An 18,732-nucleotide genomic window follows, 5' to 3' on the forward strand; every position below is an offset into this window, starting at 1 on the left:
TGATCCTGTTGCATGAGGCAGGTATGGTGGTCCAGAAGGAAGGGGTAGGGAGGGGTATTGATCTAAAAGAATGTTCCATTCTGTTTTTCCCCGTGGACTAAAAGTCAGCAGACTTGGGATCTGGTCCTGGCTCTGCACAAAATGACTGTGAGTACTAGGGCCATTCATCTAATTCCCCTGGGTCTTCATTTCTTTATCTATGAAATAAGAGTTCAGCTGTGTGATCCTGAAGGTCCCTTTAATCTCTGCCATTATACAGTCTGATGCGGGGGTTAAGAGCATGGGCTTTGGCATCAGACTGCCTGAGTTCAAGCGTGAGTGATCATAGTTAAAAGCTGTGTTACCTTGAGAAAATTACTTAACTGCTCTGGTTTCTGCATCCTTCTCTGAGGAAGAAATGAATTAATACATGTCAAACACTTAGAAAGGAGCCCTGGTGGTGCAGTGGTTAAAGTGCTTGGCTGCTAATTGAAAGGTTGGCAGTTCGAACCTACCAGCCACTCCACAGGAGAAAGATGTGACAGTGTGCTTCTGTTAAGATTTACAGTCTTGGAAACCCTATGGGGCAGTTCTACTCTATCCTATAGGGTCGGAATTGACTCGACAGCAGTGGATTTGGAAACTACCCCTTCCTTCTGGACCACTATACCTGCCTCATGTAACAGGATCACTGGACCAAAAATCTTGGTTTCAATTTCTGCCATTACTGGGAGAGATGCAAAAAGGACTAGCTCCTTCTAGGGTCTTATGGGTGCAAATATGTATTCGTGTGTGTAAATGTACACACACACACACACACACACATCCATTTTCACCAGAGCTAAGTAAAATTTCTGTTAAAACCATCTCAATGATTAGGATTTTTGCTTCCAAAGGTATTACCCTGGTTCAGAAACACTTAGAACTGTGATGGGTGTACTGTAAGTGCTTTGTAAGTTTAATTATTATAACTATTTATTTCAGTTACCTGTTGCTGCATAACAAGTACTCCAAAACTCAGTAGCTTTTAAACAACAACCATTTTATTGTATCTCACAATTTTATGAGTCATGAATTTGGGCAGGGCTTGGCTGGATGATTCTTCTCTTCTACATGGTGTCAGTGAGGATACCTGATGAAATTCAGCTGGTGGATGGGCTGGCCTGGAGGATCCAAGATGGCTTCACTCACATATCTGGTGTGTGAGTGGGAAAGGCTGAAAGTCTGGGCTAAGGAAGAACTATCAACCAGAGCACCTACACGTGGCCTCTCCAGCATGGTGGCCTCAGGGTAGTCTGACTTCTTAGCTTGCAGCTCAGGCAGCTCAAAGGGTGAGGGTTCCAGTGAACAAGGTTGAAGCTGCATGGCCTTTCATGATCCAGCCTCGTTGTCCCATAGCATCCCAGATTGCTCAAAGCAGTCCAAGTTCAAGGTAAGGGAACAGAGACCTCACCTCTCCATAAAAATGTCAAAGAATTTGAAGTTATGTTTTAAAGAAACCTCAATTTTTGACCCCCCAGAGAAGTTTCTCACATTCATCCCGGGCGGGTATCAATGGAACAGTCTATCTTTCCTTCTCTGACAAGGAATTGGAGTTATATCTCCTGAGACTGAGAGGTAACCAACACACACCCCTTCCCCAAGCTGTGCACACATACACTCATACATATATATCCATATACACAGGCACAGGCACAGGCACACTGTCATATCTGGTACATTTGTGTGGCCAAACCTGCCCCATCATTAGCCATGTCTCACGTCTTGGAGACCTCAAGTCCTGCCTTAGAGCTCTTGCCCAGGAAGTTAATTCACTGACCACTCCTGCTCCTGTTGGTGTGAACAAGGGATTGTTAGTAAGGATGGAATCCAGTCAGTCATGGGTTGGGAGCTAGGGCACAGATCCAAAGCCTGCTAATGTTTGGCTTTGACATGCCCTCTCGTGTGTGTCTGTGTCTGTGTGCCTGTGTCTGTAAATGTCTCCTGATTCTTACTGGCTCAAGTCAGTATAGAAATGAGATCATCTCCCCTAAGTGGGTGCAGAGAGCAGGCAGGGGTGGACATGTGCTGCAGGCCCAAGGAAGCCAGTATGAGATTTAAAATTTGCTGGGGATCAGCCCCAAATCCTCACTCAGATCAGCCCTGCCACTCTCCTCTACACTCATCCTATGTTCCAGGCACACTGTTCTGCCTATCAGTCCCTGATCATGCCATGTTCTTTCACTCCTCCATGCCTTTGCCTTCTGAATGGAATGCCCTTATCCCTTCTTTTTACCGACAACCCTAGCACTTGCCTTTTGTATCACATTATATTGTAATTACTTGTTTAAATGACTCTTTTCCTCAAGGGCAGAAACCACGTTGTATTCATTGCTATATCTCCAACACTTGGCACAGAATATTCTCAACAAACACTGGTTGAACAAATGATTGAATGAGCAGCTATTGCTTCTAGACTCAGCAACTATTTCTCCTCTGAGTCTCTGCACTGTTCAACTCTACCTGAACTCCCAGGGCCCCTGTGTGAGAAAGGGAAAGGTCTCAAAGGGTAGGGTGGACAGTTTGGGCTGGATTCTTGAGGCCCTGGGGAGACTCTGAAGACTCTCAAATAGGAATGGACGTGGTGCTGAGCTATAGAGGTGTGGCCAGCAGATCCAGAGGCACTTAAACCTCTAGTGAGAAAAGCCAGAGAATCCTGTAAGGTTTTTCCAGTGGGGTGGGGGGGAGATGTCCTGAAGTCTTCATGCCTCAACTGAAATGGTCCATAAATCCACCTGATTCTACTGGGTTAAGTATTAGAGCCTGTTGGGAATACTTAGACCTGGGCCTGAGCCAGCATCTTCCTGGAAGAGGATGATTCTGGCTACTGAGGCAGGGGCAGGTGCATTTGAAAAAGGATGTACTCTAGACCAGTGCTCCTCACACTTGAATGTACAAACAAATCCCCTGGGATTCTTGTTAAAATGCAGCTCCTGATTCAGTAGGAATGTGGTGGGACCCCAGATTCTGATTTTCTAACAAGCTCCCAGGCAATGATGCTGCTGGGGGTGGGGAGGATGGATAGAATCACACTTTGAGTAACAAAGACCTAGAAGACTGGCATTGTGATTCAGACACTGAGGGCTCAGACCTTGAAGGCAGAGGCTGTCATCAGCAATGTCAAAAAAAATGGTCAGGAGATGATGCAAGAGGCAATATACAAATATATGTCAGCCTGACAAAAATATCTGTCATGCTTGCCCAACCCTTACATTCTTCCAGTCTATGTCCTTGGCAGACATTACTAGTTGACCCCAGATCTCTGTCTCAATAAATCAAGCTAATAGCTCAGAATCCATCTGCCTTAGGCTGGGTTCTCTAAAGAAGCAAAACCAGTAAAGCATATAAATATATATATAGAGAGAGATTCATACCAAGGAAACAGCTCACGCAATTTTAAAGTCTGAAACGTCCGAAGTCCGTGGATCATGATAGAGGCTTCTCCTGATTCACATAGCGGCAGGGATTATCAAATCCAAGATCAGCAGGTCAGAGGGCAGCGCTCTTGCTCACAGACTGTGAATGTTGATGAATGCCAAGATGGGCAGGCAAGACTGCAAGGCTTCTCCTGATTCACGTAGCTGCAGGGGCTGGCGAACCCAAGATCAGCAGGTCGAAGAGCAGGACTGTTGCTCACAGGCTGTGAAGATTGACAAATCCCAAGATTGGCAGATAAGCTGCTAGCTCAAGTCCCAAGAACCAGAGGTCAGATGAACAAGAGCCAGCTGCAGGACCCAGAAAAAGCCAAAAGCCTTGGCAAGATGAGCAGGAAGGAAGTAGTGCGGGAGGATGGAGAAAGGAAAGCTGAGGAGGCAGTGAGCTGCTACAGGCCCCGACCCCATGGCACCACTCAGCAGATTCCAACCTGAGGGGTGATCACATATCAAATATCAACAGGGAAGTGATCACAGTATTATACAACCACCAAAAGACTGAGAATCATGGCCCAGTCAAGTTGACACACAATCTTAACTATCACACCATTTTAACACAGTACTCCAGGTAGCCAGTACCAAGAGATTACAGTTGGCTTGAGAAATGACCCCATTTTCTATTTCTGGCATTGTGGTTAAGAGTCTGACTGCCTTTGCTCTGCTCTGGCTAGATAGACACCTTTGGGCAAGCTACTTCCATGAACTTCAGTTACTCTAATACTCTGTGACTTAAGGTAAAGGTAGTACCCACTTCATAGTTATTTTGAGCAGTAAATGATATTATGAATGTATAGTGCTTAGCACAGTGTGTGGCACATAGAAATTCCCTGGGTGGTGCAAACGGTTAAATACTCAACTACTAGCCTAAATGTTGGCCGTTTGACCCGCCCAAAAAGTGCCTCAGAAGACAGGCCTGGCAATCTGCTTCCAAAAGGTTACATTCTTGAAAACCCTATGCAACAGTTCTACTCTGCACACATGGGGTCGGCCTGCATCAGAATCGACTCAACAGTAACAAACAACAGCAGTGCTTAGCACAGTTTCTGGCTCATAAAAAGTGTTCAATAAATGGTTGCTACCATGGGTTTCTGGGTTACCACGTAGAGGGATAAACGAGCTGGCTGATCAATTAGAGGGGATGTGAATGAGGAAGTGGAGTAGAACAGAGGAAGGCAAAAGATAAGAGAAGAACCAGTGAACTAGGAATGGGGAAGAATAGGTGAACAAGGCTGTGGCAGCCTGGAGATGTCTGGAAGATTTCCAGCTCTCCCTGGGTGGAACTGGGCTCCCTACTAGCGCTTAAGCTCTCTGTTTGGAGGGGTGAGTGGCACTTGTCATCTTGAGATATCTGAGTTCAGAGCTTCCTGCCAAGGAAAATCGTGAAGCACTTTGAAATGGTCAAAAAGATTGCTGAGTGTCCTTGCAAGTTATCTTTAGCTTTTATTGCAGATGAACTATTTTAGAACTCAGAAAACTGATAATAATGGAAATGATTCTTATCCATAAAAATGCAAATTGTATCTGGTGGAGATGTCATTAATTATTGCCCAATGGATAGTGCCTAGTGGATACTGACCAGTTTTACATCAAGCAAATTTATTTCAGCATTCCTGATGGCCTATACATGCCTCTACTCTTACGATTCTCCTTTTAATTGGTTTTAACATCTTACTGGCTTCCTCATTAATTAATGAGTCAAAGAAAATTTTTGATGCATTCATCCTATATTTGTATGAGAATAATGACTTTGCTTTGCACACAAATTATTTTTTAACATTCTCATTAGCAGTGAAGATTGGGCAGTAGGATTTACAGGACCATCTGCCCTGGACAAGCTTTTTCCATATGCTCCAAATATTGGATTACATATGTCAAGTTTATAAGGGATTATCCCCAATTTTTTAATTTATACTATCCAAATAGATATGTCACGATTTCATATTTAAGCCTGGAAACAGTCCCAAACACTTACATAGTGAGTTTGTTTAACAAAACATAAAACAGATAAACTCATAGCACTATACCTAATACATATCCATTCATTCACTGAACAAACTAAGTAGGCTCCATGTAGGCAGGGACTGAGTTTGTACATTTCCAGGGCTTAGAAAGTACCTTACTCGTGGTAAGCATTAAATATATATCTACTGAGCCAACACATGAATGAATAAGCTTAACTAGCACTTATTAATCATTTACTATGTGCTAGGCACTGTTTTCAACACTTTATATTCATTAGTTTGTTTAATCCTCACACCAGTCTTGCACAGTAAATACAATTACATTCCCTTTTACAGATGATGAACAGAGAGGTTAAGTAACATGTCCAAATTCAACAGCTAGCAAGTGGCTGAGCCAAATTCAAGCCCAGGTTCCAAAGCCTGTGGTCTTAGGCGCCCACTATGTACCAGGTATCTTGCTAGCTTCTGAGATAAAAGACACACAAAACACACTCCCTGCCTCCAGTAACTCACAATCCAGAAGGGAGACAGACAACTAATAGTAGTGTGATGTGCTGTGACAGGTGAGAAGCCAGTGCTGAGGACAGAGGTTATCAGTAGATGGGGGTATGGCAGTCTGCACAGGGGCTACCTTACCCGAGTTCTGAGGTTGTCAGTTGCTGTTGAGTCAATTCCAGCTCATGGTGATCCCATGTGTCTTAGTTATTGAGTGCTGCTACAGCAGAAAATGCCACGAGTGGATAGCTTTAACAAAGAGAAATTTATTCTTTCACAGTCTAGGAGGCCAGAAGTCCAAATTCAGGGTGTCAACTCTAGGGGAAGGCTTTCTCTCTCTGTTGGTTCTGGGGAAAGGTCCTTGTAATCAACTTTCCCCTGGTCTAGGAGCTTCTCAGTGCAGGAACCTCAGGTCCAAAGAACACGCTTTGCTCTGGTGCTGCTTGCTTGGTGGTATGAGGTCCCCATGTCTTCCTGCTTCCTTCTCTCTTTTATATCTCAAAAGAGATTGACTTAAAATACAACCTAATCTTGTAGATTGAGTCCTGCCTCATCACCATCACAGAAGTAGGATTTGCAACACATAGGAAAATCACATCAGATGAAAAAATGGTAGACAATCACACAATACTGGAAACCATGGTCTAGCCAACTTGACACATTTTGGGAGGACACAATTCAATCATAATACCATGTATGCAGAGTAGAATTGCTCCATAGAATTTTCAAGGCTGTGACATTTTGGAAGCAGATTGCCAGGCCTGTCTTCTGAGGTTCCTCTTGGTGGGTCTGAACTGCCAGCATTTCAACTAGTAGTCTAGGGCTTAACTGTTTGCTCTACCCAGGCACTCCTGAGTCTGAGGTACCAGCAGTTAATATCCAGGCCAAAGGGACGGAAGGATATTTTGGGCACAGGAACAGTATGTGCAAAGTCATGGGACATGGTTGGTCAGAGAACATAGCGTTCAGGATATTGGAGCACAGGAGTGTAGGAGACAGCAACAGGAAGCACAACTGGGAGATAAGGGCCAGATGATGGAGAGCTTTATATGCTGAATGAGTGAAGGAGTTTGGGCACTCTTACAGAGGCTGGGAGGAACCCTGGCAGGATTTTAAGCAAGGGAGTTACAAGTACAGATCCCACACTCTGTCTCCTTCCCCAACAGGACACCAAACCCAGTACACAGATTTCCTACAAGCCACATCCCCCTCTAGAGAGTTCCCTGGGATGGGGGGGTCGGGGGGGGGGAGTGTGCTGAGTCTGGGACACAACCAGTGCCGCCTGGGAACAGTGGCTGGGAATCCTCTCTCCCGCCCTCCTGCCCACAATTCCTGCTGTTGCTCCCCAGCCTGCCACTTCAGGCACCCTCCTTCCTGTCACATTCCCCCACAAGGCCAGAGATAAGGGGAAGCAACCTCCCTTCCCACATCTCTTTCCTGCCCACCCTCTGACTCCACAATGTAAGCAGCTCTGTAGCCTGGCACACTCAGGTCCCAGTCAGAGGAAGAATGGGAGACTGGAGCTTCCTGGGTGAACCATAACTCTGGGCTGTCCCCTCCCCTCCCACTAGGCTGAGACTGGTGATTAGTTGAGTTAATGATATCCAAGCCATTTCCGACTGGCATAAGCCCACCCACCCACAGAGCCTGCCCTGAAGGCGGGCAGCCCTGGCCCAGGGTCAGGATGCTCAGGTGCCAACTACACCAGGAAGGGGTCCTGACCCCTGCGATGGCCAAGCTGAGAGCACTTGCCCGCCCCACTCCCAGCCCTCCTCCTTTCCCCTCACCCCTGGTCTCCTCACCCCCATCCCACCCTCCCTTTAGTTTGTCCCCACACAAATCCCTTTCCCTTGCCTCTCCTCCCCCCAGGTTTGGAATGAAATCACGGGGCTCTGAGACATAAACACTCTGATTGGGGCTAATTATAAGGGCTAGGTTGGGAGGCTGGAGCCTTCAGAGAGGTTGGCTTTCAAACAAAGGGCCCATGGCTCAGCCCCCAACCCAGGCCGCTCCTCTCCAGGCTCTACAGGAGTGAGGAGTGGTCCCAGGCATGGGCAGTTGTCTCTGAACTCAGTGGTCCATGAGCTCGTTTTCCATGTCCCAAGTCCCATCCTGTCCTTTCTCAGCTACCTCTCCTTGGCCCTTCCTGACCTCAAATCCTGGGTCCTTCGCAGATGGCTTGAAGGGCCTGCAAGTCTGCAGCCGAAGGCAAGGCATCTGGGGTTGGGGCAGGAGGGGGGCTGCAGGGGAAGCCAGCTGTGACAGCCCTAGCCCTAATTAACCAGCTTCAAAGCCACTGGAGAAGGAGCCTGCCTGTGAGTGTGCCCTGCTCACTCAGGCGGGTAAGACATTTCTGTCCTAATCTGAGAATAAAGAGGGAGAAAAACACCGCCCACCACAAACCCAAGGAGCCACTAGCCTAGGAGGGGCTCCGGGCTGGAACCCAGGATCAGGAAGAAACACTGGGAGCAGGGAAGACCATTCCATTTTGTTAAAACTAATCAGAAACTACAGGTTAAAAAGCCCTGAAGAAATGCATATCCTTTGATCCAGTGATTCTACTTTTGGAAATTTATCCAAGTAACTAGAAAAGCAGTACAACTTATTGAGCTTCTACTATTATGCCAGCTCTGTATACACATCTTATCTGATGTTCGAAGGAGCCCTGGTGGCACAGCGGTTAAGTGCTCGGCTGCTAACCCAAAGATCCGTAGTTCTCCGCAGGAGAAAGATGTGGCAGTCTGCTTCTATAAAGTTACAGCCTTGGAAACCCTACGGGGCAGTTCTACTGTCCTACAGGGTCACTATGAGTCAGAATAGACTCCATGGCAATGGGTTTTTTGTTGTTGTTGTTGGTTTATCTCCTACAACCTTGCCAGAGGTCTATTGCTTCCCCCCGCCCCCCAGAAAAAACGATTTTTTTATTTACAGAACTTCTGAGGCAAGTTTAAACCATGATATGTCTCAGCATCAGTTTTTTGTACTATGTATTGCCTTTTTTCAGATGAGGACACTGGGGCTCACAGGTTAAGAAATATCCTCAACTGGTAAGCTGCAGAGCCAGGACTGACTCCATAATGGTCTCATGCCAAAGTCTGTGTTTTCCACACATGGCCGGGCCCTCTTTCTCTCTCCTCCCCTTTTTTTCCCCCCTGACTACAGTATGATACATTCATTCTACCCTACTCCATATTGATAACTTGCCCTGAGTGAGGGTCAGGAATGAGTGGGTAATTCAGTTTCAGGGGGTTCTGGGTTTTTTGGCCTGATGGTTTCCCTCCTGACCCTCCTTTCCTTAGCAAAGATGATTAGAGATTGGGGGACACTGTAATCTGAGGAGGTAAAAGTTGCCCTTTAGAGAAGTGATCAGGGCTAGAAAATGTTTAGACTAGTTTTTTATTTTTTACTAGTTCAGGGGACAGATGGTCCATAAACTTCCTGAAGTTACATGCAAAATTGTCTGTTCACATGGGCCTGGGCACTCTTCCAAGAGAAGGTCCAAAGATCTTTCAGGTGCTCTGAGGGGTCAGTGAGCCCCAGAAGTTTAAGACTCATTTAGACGTGAAGACAGTGAGTCTAGAGAAGGGACCCTGCTACAGTAAGCAGTGAGGCTAGAGAGGGGATGATTCACCTCAGAACTGGCAGGAGCTTGAGCTTTGCTGCCCCAGACATGCCCTGCTGCACCCTGGGTCAATGTCTCCCCACCCTCAGAATCCAACCCAGATCAGGGGCCCAAACACTCTTGGAGTTTTTTTTTTTTTTTAATAATCCATAAGTCAGCAGCTCCAGGTCCTGCTGACCCGAGAGCCTGATCCTGGCTCTCTGGTTATATGTACAGAAGAATTTTGTCTTAGAACACTGAAGTTGCCTTCTCCAGGGCTGGTTCTTAAAAGATCCTCTTAAAGGGCAGAGTTTGTAACTAACGGAAACGTTTTCAGGAGAAGAGTCTGGAGTTGGATTTGGAAAATCAAAGTCCTATCATTAAGGAGGGAGTCAGGAGGAGAGCCAGCCACAGTGGTGAGGGTAAGAAGCTGGCAGAAATCAGCCCTGAGACCCAACCTGGGCCCAGGGGCCTCAGGTGAGGGGTTTCCTTCTGGGTCCTGACCCTCTACCAGACAAGAAGCTTACTCTTCCAGAGAGCGACCAACCCATTTACAACCTGGAAACAGTTTCCTGCCTATAGGAGACCTAGAAATCTGCAAAAGCAGACCTGCAAATCCACGTTTTAAACTGCTCTTCCAATCAGGGGAATGGGGACCCTCTCCCAGTATGGCAGTGAGCTCAGGAGTTTGACCTTTGGACTACACTCCAAGACACTTTCTCCCCCACTAGCCTAGATTCTACAAAGTGGAGTAAAGCTTCCCTTCCTCTAAGAGCTGTTTTATTAAAGCAGGAGAGCAGCAGGGAAGGTTCCCCGCCTCCCACTTTCTGTAAGGTAATTCAGCCCTTGGCTACCCCTCGAGAAAGGCAGGCATGTATGCGATCTTTCCTTTCCAAAACGGTAAGGAGAATCTATTTTCCTCCCTAGCCATAAAATGTATTTTGTCAGTTTTCTCAGGCCTTCTTCCCCTATATTGGCAGTACATTTGAGGAAGAGAGGTTGGAAAGAAAGAACAATATTTACGAAAATTCCCTTCCTCCCACCCCCACTCTGGGATGGAAAGGGTAATTGTTGCTAGTCTACCATCTCCTCCTGCCCTCAAGGTGAGGGTCCAGAGAAAATGGTACCCTAAATGCACCAAGCAGGGATGGGGTCTCAGAGGTCAGCGAGTCTCTTCCCAAACCTTCAGCGAGAGATGAGCACTCCTCTTTCCACCAGGCTCAATCCCAGCCCCTGGAAAAGCCCACCAGATTCAAGGGTTTTGGCCATTATTTCCAAGAGATGCATTCATAATTTGCAATTTAACTCTTTTCTGCAGCCCTTGTGGGGTTCCTTTAAAATCCAGTAACAAATGGAGCTACAGGGCAGTAACACCTCCCCCTCGCCCTTCTTCGATAGTTGAGGGAACCTCATGTTGAAACTTCACATATGTCATTTTACAAAAAGTTAGTTTCAACTTAAAATGTTAGCCACTGGCACAAATAACTTGGGGGAAATTATATACATACATATATATTTTAGGGGTGGGGCCCTGCTGGAATCCCCAAGCTTCACACAATTCCAAACAAAGCCCCACATTCGACTTCAATTACCACCAAACATTTCCAGTTTCCCTCCCCCAACGTAAACTAACACAAACACTTTGAAGTAGGGTTTCTAACTTTCTCCCTTGTTCCAAAAGACAGCCAACAAAGGGTAGTAAGGCACCATTTTCTCCATCACTATCCAGCTCAAAAGGCAAGGCCTGGGGCTGAGAGCCCTATCTCCACCCCTCCACCCTACCCCCACCAAACAGGCAGGGGGAAAGAGAAAGGGGAGGTGTGGTTTGGTTAAACTAATAAAATGTTACAACCCTGTTAAATACAATTAAAGGGCTCCATCTCTCAAGATAATTAAATGCACTTTATTACGATGATTAGCTTTTAATTTGCACTATTATCAAGAATCGGGAGATGATGAAAATTTGAGTTATGTGGCATACTTGTTCCACCCCACCCCTCCGTCTTCTAATCCACCCTTTGGAATTAAACTCCTAAAATATTCCAAATAGTTGAGGGAAATGATGTGTGTTGGAAACTGGAATTCTCATACCAGCGTCAAAGATACTTTATACATCACTTCTCAAGCTGGTAACTTTTAAGAAAAGTCTTGACTTTTATTTGTGGGAGGAGGAAGATAAGAAACATCTGTTATAAACAGTCGATCAATCTTGTGATATAGAATGTCTTGTAAACACTCAACCCCACCCCCACCTTCACAAAGAGCCTGCCCAGGGCCTTCTTTCGAAGCACAGATACCCACCTTTCCCCACCACCACCCCCCCCACAAGTTTGAAAAAGAAATCAGTCTTTTGCAGAGGAAAACTAAAATCCCACCAGCCCATCCCTCCCCTCCCTCCAACCCAACCCACTTTTACTACTTAAAAAAAAAAAAAAAAAACCCAAACAAAACAAAACCCACACAACACACAAATCAACCCGCAAACTGCTAACCTGAAATGCCAAAAAGGCTATGAGGACTGGGGGCGGCTGACTGCAGCGGAAAGGCGAGGAGACGTGCAAGGAGCTCTTAAGACCCCAACATTTGTGAGTAAATACTTTAAAAGTTAACGCTCTCCCTAAAAAATGCAGGCGGTCAGGATTGGTACTAAAAGTGGTGTGTGTGCGTGCGGGGGTGGGGTGAAGGGGATGTTTTCGTTTCAAAACACTTCACAATGCACTTTCTGCCCATTTCAAGCCTGGGGCAGCTAGTTGAAAAAAGAAAAGTCAGAGGAGAAAGATCTTCCTAACCGCAGGGGAGTGGGCCAGGGGGGTGGAGGCCATCCCTCACATGATCTCCGCCCTCTCCCCACCACCACTCCTGTTTAACTTTTTTTTTTTTTTCCACGTCTTCATCTCCGTTGGGAGGTTACCAAAGATTGAGCTAAAGACAGGACAAGTGAGGAGGGATAAAAGCGGGGACGGCAGGAAAATAAAAAGAATCCAAGTCTTCTTCGAAAATATCCAACGGCTTCTACCGGCCCAGTGTCAATGAGGAGGCTCACAAATTTGGCTTTTAAAGATGAAGTGTAACGAACTCCCAACTCCTCCAAGCCAAAAAAAAAAACCAGCGCCCAGGCTAGGTGCCTCTTCAGCAGCCCCAGCCCTGCCAAAGCACCAAAAAAAAAACGGAACCAAAGTGGTGGGCGGTTTTTATAAGGGCACTTACGGAGAAAATCCTCTCAATTCCTCTCCCCCCTCCCCCACCCAACCACCCCCCGTTCAGCCCTGGTGCCCGTCGCTGCTTTTTCTTTTTTTAAATAGAAAATATATAATTTACAAAAACTATTTACAGTTTTAATTACAAACCTGGAAAGGAGTGTTGGGCAGAGTTCTTTTTAAAAATCGACCTAAAAAAGAGATGGTTTCGATTGTTCTTTATTTAAAAAAATAAAATAAGGAGTCTGTAAGAGCCCGCGGAGGAAGGCGCGGTGCCCACCTGGGCCGGAGGCGTTCCCTTACACCGTGGTCTCGCCGTGCCGGCTGTTGGTGAGGCGGGTGTAGAACTTCCTCCACGAGTGCAGCGTCTTGCCAGACCAGATCCAGAAGCCCGACGTGATGCCCACGATGAGCGTCATGAGGTATTTGATCATGTAGACGGTGAAGTCGGGCGACATGCGCGGCGTGTAGTGCGCCGGGCAAGGGATGGCCAGGCTCTTGCAGTGCTGGCTTACCCACGAGCGCTCCCAGTGCTCGCGGAAGGCCTGCTCGTAGAAATAGCAGGCGATCACGATGGTGGCAGGCACCGTGTAGAGCACCGAGAAAACGCCGATGCGCACCATGAGCCGCTCTAGCTTCTCCGTCTTGGTGCCGTCGTGCTTCATGATGGTTCGGATGCGGAAGAGCGACACGAAGCCGGCCAGGAGGAAGGACGTGCCAATGAACAAGTACACGAAAAGCGGCGCCAGCACGAAGCCTCGCAGCGGATCCAGGCTGTTTAGGCCCACGAAGCACACGCCGCTCAGCAGGTCTCCGTCAATCTGGCCCATGGCCAGGATGGTGATGGTCTTGACAGCCGGCACGGCCCACGCGGCCAAGTGGAAGTACTGCGAATTGGCCTCAATGGCTTCGTGGCCCCACTTCATGCCGGCCGCCAGGAACCAGGTGAGTGACAGGATAACCCACCAGATAGAGCTGGCCATGCTAAAGAAGTAGAGCATCATGAAGAGAATGGTGCAGCCCTCCTTTTTGGTGCCCTGCACCACCGTGCGGTAACCGTCCTCAGAGAAGCGCTCGTTGCACACCACGCGCTCCTGCAGCACGAAGCCCGCGATGTAGGCCACGGACACCATTGTGTAGCAGCCCGACAGGAAGATGATTGGCCGCTCGGGGTAGCGGAAGCGCTGCATGTCCACCAGGTACGTGGTGACAGTGAAGAAAGTGGAGGCGCAGCAAAGCACAGACCAGGTGAGAATCCAGAGGCGGGCAAAGCGGGTCTCCTCCTGCGAGAAGAACATGGAGCCGTCCGGCCGCGCCGGCTCGCAGGGCGCCGCGCAGTCGCGTTCGCCTAGGAATTTATAACTGAGATAGGACGGCACTTTGAGGACACGGGGGCAGTGGAACGGGTGCTCCAGCGTGGCGTAACGAGGGGGCGCACCGCCGCCGCCCGGGCCGCCTGGTGTGCCCCCAGCACCCGGCTGCAGGCCTGGCGGCGGCGCAGTAGTGAGCAACGCGGGGGCGCCGTCCTCTGAGTGGTTTTGGCCCACGCAGATCTGCTCCGCGCCGTGGCGCGGGAAGTGCTCGCAGCGCAGGCGCTCGGGCCACTGAAAACCGAACTTGTTCATGAGCGCCTCGCAGCCCTGGCGCGCGCGCTCGCAAATGGAGCGGCACGGCGGGATGGCCTGCTCCAGCACGGTGCACACCGGCGCGTACATAGAGCACAGGAAGAAGCGCAGTTCGGGCGAGCACTGCACTTTCACCAGCGGGTAGAACTGGTGCACCTCCAGGCCCGCGTCCTCCTGGTTCGTGTGGCCCAGAAGGTTGGGCATGATGGTCTGGTTGTAAGCGATGTCCGTGCACAGCGGAATGGAGATGGGCTGGCAGAAGCCGTGGTCCGGGATGGAGATGCCCTTCTCCCCGTGGAACTGGGCCGGCCCGGCGGCAGGCAACAGCAGCAACAGCGGCAGCAGCAGGCGGGGCAGGGCACTGCGGAGCCGCATGCTGGCCGCCGCCCCCCACCCGGCTCCCGGGCGCCCCCCCCCGCCCCCGCCCCCAGCCCGGAGACCGCGCGCCTTCCCAGCCGCTGCCTCGCCGCCGCCGCCGCCTCCAGCGCCTCTTTGCAAACTTTGCTCGTGGCCGCAGATTTGGGGAGGCCGGGCGGGGGGAGGGGGCGGTGCGCCTGCCGGCTAGCTCGCCGCGGTCCGACTGAGCCGCCGGAGTCGCCGCGCGCCGTTGCTCTCTCTCCTCTTCCCCTCCCTTCTCCGCCCAACGACTTCTTTGTGCCTCCTCCAGCCCTCACCTCGGCCTCTCCGATCCCAATTAGTCGGTTTCAAGGGGGCCCCCGCCGGCGGCCCCGCCCTCTCCTCATCCCCCCAAAAATGGGATCTTGGAAACCGCCCCGTCGAGCTCGAAGCCCCGTCCCAAAATATGCTCTCGGCCAATCAGATTCAAACCCGGGGACCAGCCCCGAGGGCTGGATTGGTCAGCCACAACATGCTGAGCTCAGAAACCAGATGCCAACAAAACTCCCCCCGCCTTTTGCTTTTTAAAGAGACAAGCTATTATTACATTAAGGGCTGTTTGTCCAGCTCGGGATTTCTCCGGAGTCGCGGTGGCGAGATCCGGAGACATTCTCTAAAGCTACGGCAGACCCAGGCCACTCAAACCTCTATCACTCCTCTTCTGGGGACCAAGGCGCTCTCCTGGACAGGAGCTCTTTACATTTTTCTACCACCCCCTCCCGTACCTGGAACCCCATCAATCCAGTTCAATTTTTCAGATCAAGGTGGGGGGACATTTTAAACCCACGAGACTTAAAGAAAGGAAAAAAAAAGTTTACAAAGCCTATTTTCTCTCACCTCTTTTTCAAGGAGTCCAAGCAAAAGTTGCACTTCACCGAATATGTAGACTCCAAGGAGTTCGCCTCGCCCCACCCCCCTTCCCCTACTCTCTGGAAAAGAAGAGTCGGTCTCTTTAAGAGGCTCTTAAAGGGGCCCGGACTCCGGGGCGTAATTGCCCCATAGCGAGCACAAAGGAGCCCATTATGGTTCTTTGTGTTCGGTGGCACCTCAAAGTGAGAAAACTCAGGAACTTAGAGGCTGGAGCTGGAAGAATTGAGGAGGGGGTGGGGGTGGGGAGGATAAGGTGAAGAAGAATGGCCCCGAGCTGCGCCTTCTCCCTCCCCCTTCTTCTGAGGCAAATCTTAATTATGCAAACTAAAGTCTAGTTGCCTTAACGAGTAGGTCTTAATCGAAGGTTAATGGTGGGGAGGGCGCGGGGTGGGGTGGTGAGGGGTAGTTCTGAGTGAAAAGACGTCACTTTTAGGCCCCTGATGAAGAACTGGGCCTGACGAACATTTGGGGAAAATTTCTTTCTCCCTCCCCACCTCTGTCTCGCCCCCAAAAGTTTCCTGATATCTTCTAGGGGAGAAAGGAGTTTTACTGAAACGTTAAGTGATTCCACAGCAGAAAGGGGTAGTGCGTGTGGCTCGGGAGGAGGCTGAGAAGTGTAGCGGGTTACTTACCTAACTCCCCGCCTCCTCACCTGGCGGGGTGGGGGGGTGGCCAACTTGATTCCCGCTGCTTTAGATGGTTTCCTTCTTTCTGTTCTACCCACTCCCCCCCCCCGCCCCCTTGGATTTTAAATTTGACAGGGAGGCTCTGGAGGGAAAAGAGGAATTCGCATGTAAATCTCCTGGGCCTAGTACTGGGTGATGGATCAATTATTTCTATCGTCTCTCCCAGCAAAGGGGGGGACTTAAAAAGAAGAAAGAAAATTTACTGTAGAAAGCCCCTTTGCTTCTCTGTATGAGCCAAATCCCCCTGGTGAGCTGTTTCCTTCACCAATCTAGAAAAACATTGTTTTTAAAGAAAGGAGAAAAAAAGTTTTTTTGTTTTTTTGTTTTTTTTAAAGAAGAAACGGATGGAAGGAAGAAAAAACAGAGATCTAGGTTTGACAGGATTAAAACAATTTTTTTCCCAGAATGAATCACATAAAGATTCTCAGATTCTTTTTAATCTGAAAATATTCTTTATCATATCCTGAAGAAGTTGCCTTTTCCCTACTCTAGGAAGAAATTTTTCTTCCAAAATCTGGGAGATATGCCCTTGTTCTCCATCCAATTTCCATTTCGTCTCCACCCACAAATCTGCTGCCCCTCCTAGTCTGGAGATGGGCAAGTTGCACTCTCTCTGCTCTCTGTATAGCCAAAACTAAACCTGAGCTGCTCCTCCTTCAGGCCCATTTCTGATAGCCCACCTCTGTGTCAGCTTTGGAGCTGGTACCAAGCCTGAGTGGAGATGAGTGGTGGAAACAAATATGAATAAGACAGCTCCCACACCCCATGCAGGAAGCTCACAGTATGACAGGAAATTGAGAACAAATCTCTGATGTAAAGGCAGCATCTTTAGTTTCCTCCCAAGACAACCTTGTTTTCCTGCCCTAGGGCCAGGTTCAATTGACAGTTGCCCTCTCCCTAGCAGAGGGGCAGTTGGGGACCAAAAAAAGGCAATAAAGGACATGTCTTTCATTCACTCAGTCAACCTTTCATTCCTTCAACGCACTTTTATTGAGTCATCTCCTGATTTCAAACCACCATGGTAGGTGCTGTGGGTGATACAGCGAACGATTACAGCATTCCTGTCCTTCAAGAGTTTAGAATGTCGCAGAAGAAGAGTGATTCTACAAAGACCTTGTATTTGTCTAGTATTTTTACATGAAACAAGGAGTTACCACTATATTTCATGATTACTCGTGCCCTTCACATGAGAGAACCAAGTATGAACAGGATTTGGGGGTGGGGCGTAGTGCCAGCATCTTTAGACTCCTGGTCTACCCACCGTACTTTCTGCTCTGCTAACCTGCCTCTGGACTGCACCAGGCCTGTAACTTAAAAAAAAAAAATTAATAGATTCTCTCAGTTTAAATGCTTTCATACCGTCATTTAGTAGATAAAGCACTTGTTCCTGATCTTAGCGTAATTTAGGGAATAATATTAGAATCATTTATTCCCTGTGTCCTTGACCACAGAGAATGTGATCCAGCTGGAGCTGGGCTCACAAGGGCTCACAAGGACACATCAACTAAAAAAAAAAGGAACCTTGCACATAAGCAAATCAAACACAGCACAAAAGATTTTCTACTCTTATCTTTTTCTATTAGCATTTAGTGAATAGAAAATTTGTGGGACCAATGAAGACCCTTCTGACTCATTACTGAAACCTGTACCAATGACTGTTAAGAAAGACAATTCAAAATGTAGGATCACGGTTTTTAGCAGATCTGTGAAAAGATGAAGTTTTCAATGGTTCTACCCATTTGTAATGTTAATATATACTGATGATTCGGTAAAGTTTCTCAGACTCAGGCAGACATGGCTCTAGCAGCATACTTGTCCGTTTTCCCACTGTTGTCTATTATGTAATATTCTCTAGACTCTGGCAGACATGGCTCTGGTAGCATGCTTGCCCGCTTCCCACTTTTACCTTTTTGAATATATGCCGAATAAAACTTTTCTTTTTGCTTTACTAAACTTTGTGATGTTTTTTCCGTACACGTCTTAGAAGAAATACAACCAGAATGCTCCTGAGAAGTGAGGATGGTGAGACTTCGTTCAGCTCACTTACTTTGGACACATAATCAGGAAGGATGAATTGCTAGACAAGGACATCATGGTTGGTGAAGTCCAGGGTCAACGAAAACAAGGGAAACCCTCAATGAGATGGATTGACATGATGGATAGAACAATGGACTCAAACATAGCAATGATCATGAAGATGGCATGGGACCAGGCAATGTTTTGTTCTGTTAGACATAAGGTCACCTTGAGTCAGAGTCTACTTGATGGCAATTAACAACAATAACAACAAATTAACTTAGCACTGGCCTGACCATGATCCCTCACTACCACTAGCTGTGCAGCCTTGGAACAGTCACTTCATTTCCCTGAACCTCAGTTTCCACACCTACAAAGAGGGAATAAGACAGCAGATTACTAAAATGTAAGACTACACATCCAAACTAATTTC

General features: G+C 48.1%; 1 protein-coding gene and 1 long non-coding RNA gene across 2 annotated transcripts; both read right to left on the reverse strand.

The window, feature by feature from the left end:
- Window positions 1-1,014: 1,014 nt before the first annotated feature.
- Window positions 1,015-12,738, reverse strand: LOC135228084 (uncharacterized). Its single transcript, XR_010318339.1, has 3 exons — window positions 12,002-12,738; window positions 6,050-6,157; window positions 1,015-3,658 (listed from the first exon to the last, which is right to left on the reverse strand). It is a non-coding gene; the product is annotated as an uncharacterized LOC135228084 (long non-coding RNA).
- A 171-nt stretch (window positions 12,739-12,909) lies between these two features.
- FZD2 (frizzled class receptor 2) lies at window positions 12,910-14,721 on the reverse strand. Its single transcript, XM_003414500.3, has one exon. The coding sequence runs from the start codon at window positions 14,704-14,706 to the stop codon at window positions 13,006-13,008; it is 1,701 nt and encodes a 566-aa protein (XP_003414548.3). The 5' UTR covers window positions 14,707-14,721; the 3' UTR covers window positions 12,910-13,005.
- Between the last annotated feature and the right edge of the window lie 4,011 nt (window positions 14,722-18,732).

Source organism: Loxodonta africana, chromosome 18 (assembly GCF_030014295.1).
Source record: "Loxodonta africana isolate mLoxAfr1 chromosome 18, mLoxAfr1.hap2, whole genome shotgun sequence".
Classification (NCBI taxonomy): domain Eukaryota; kingdom Metazoa; phylum Chordata; class Mammalia; order Proboscidea; family Elephantidae; genus Loxodonta; species Loxodonta africana.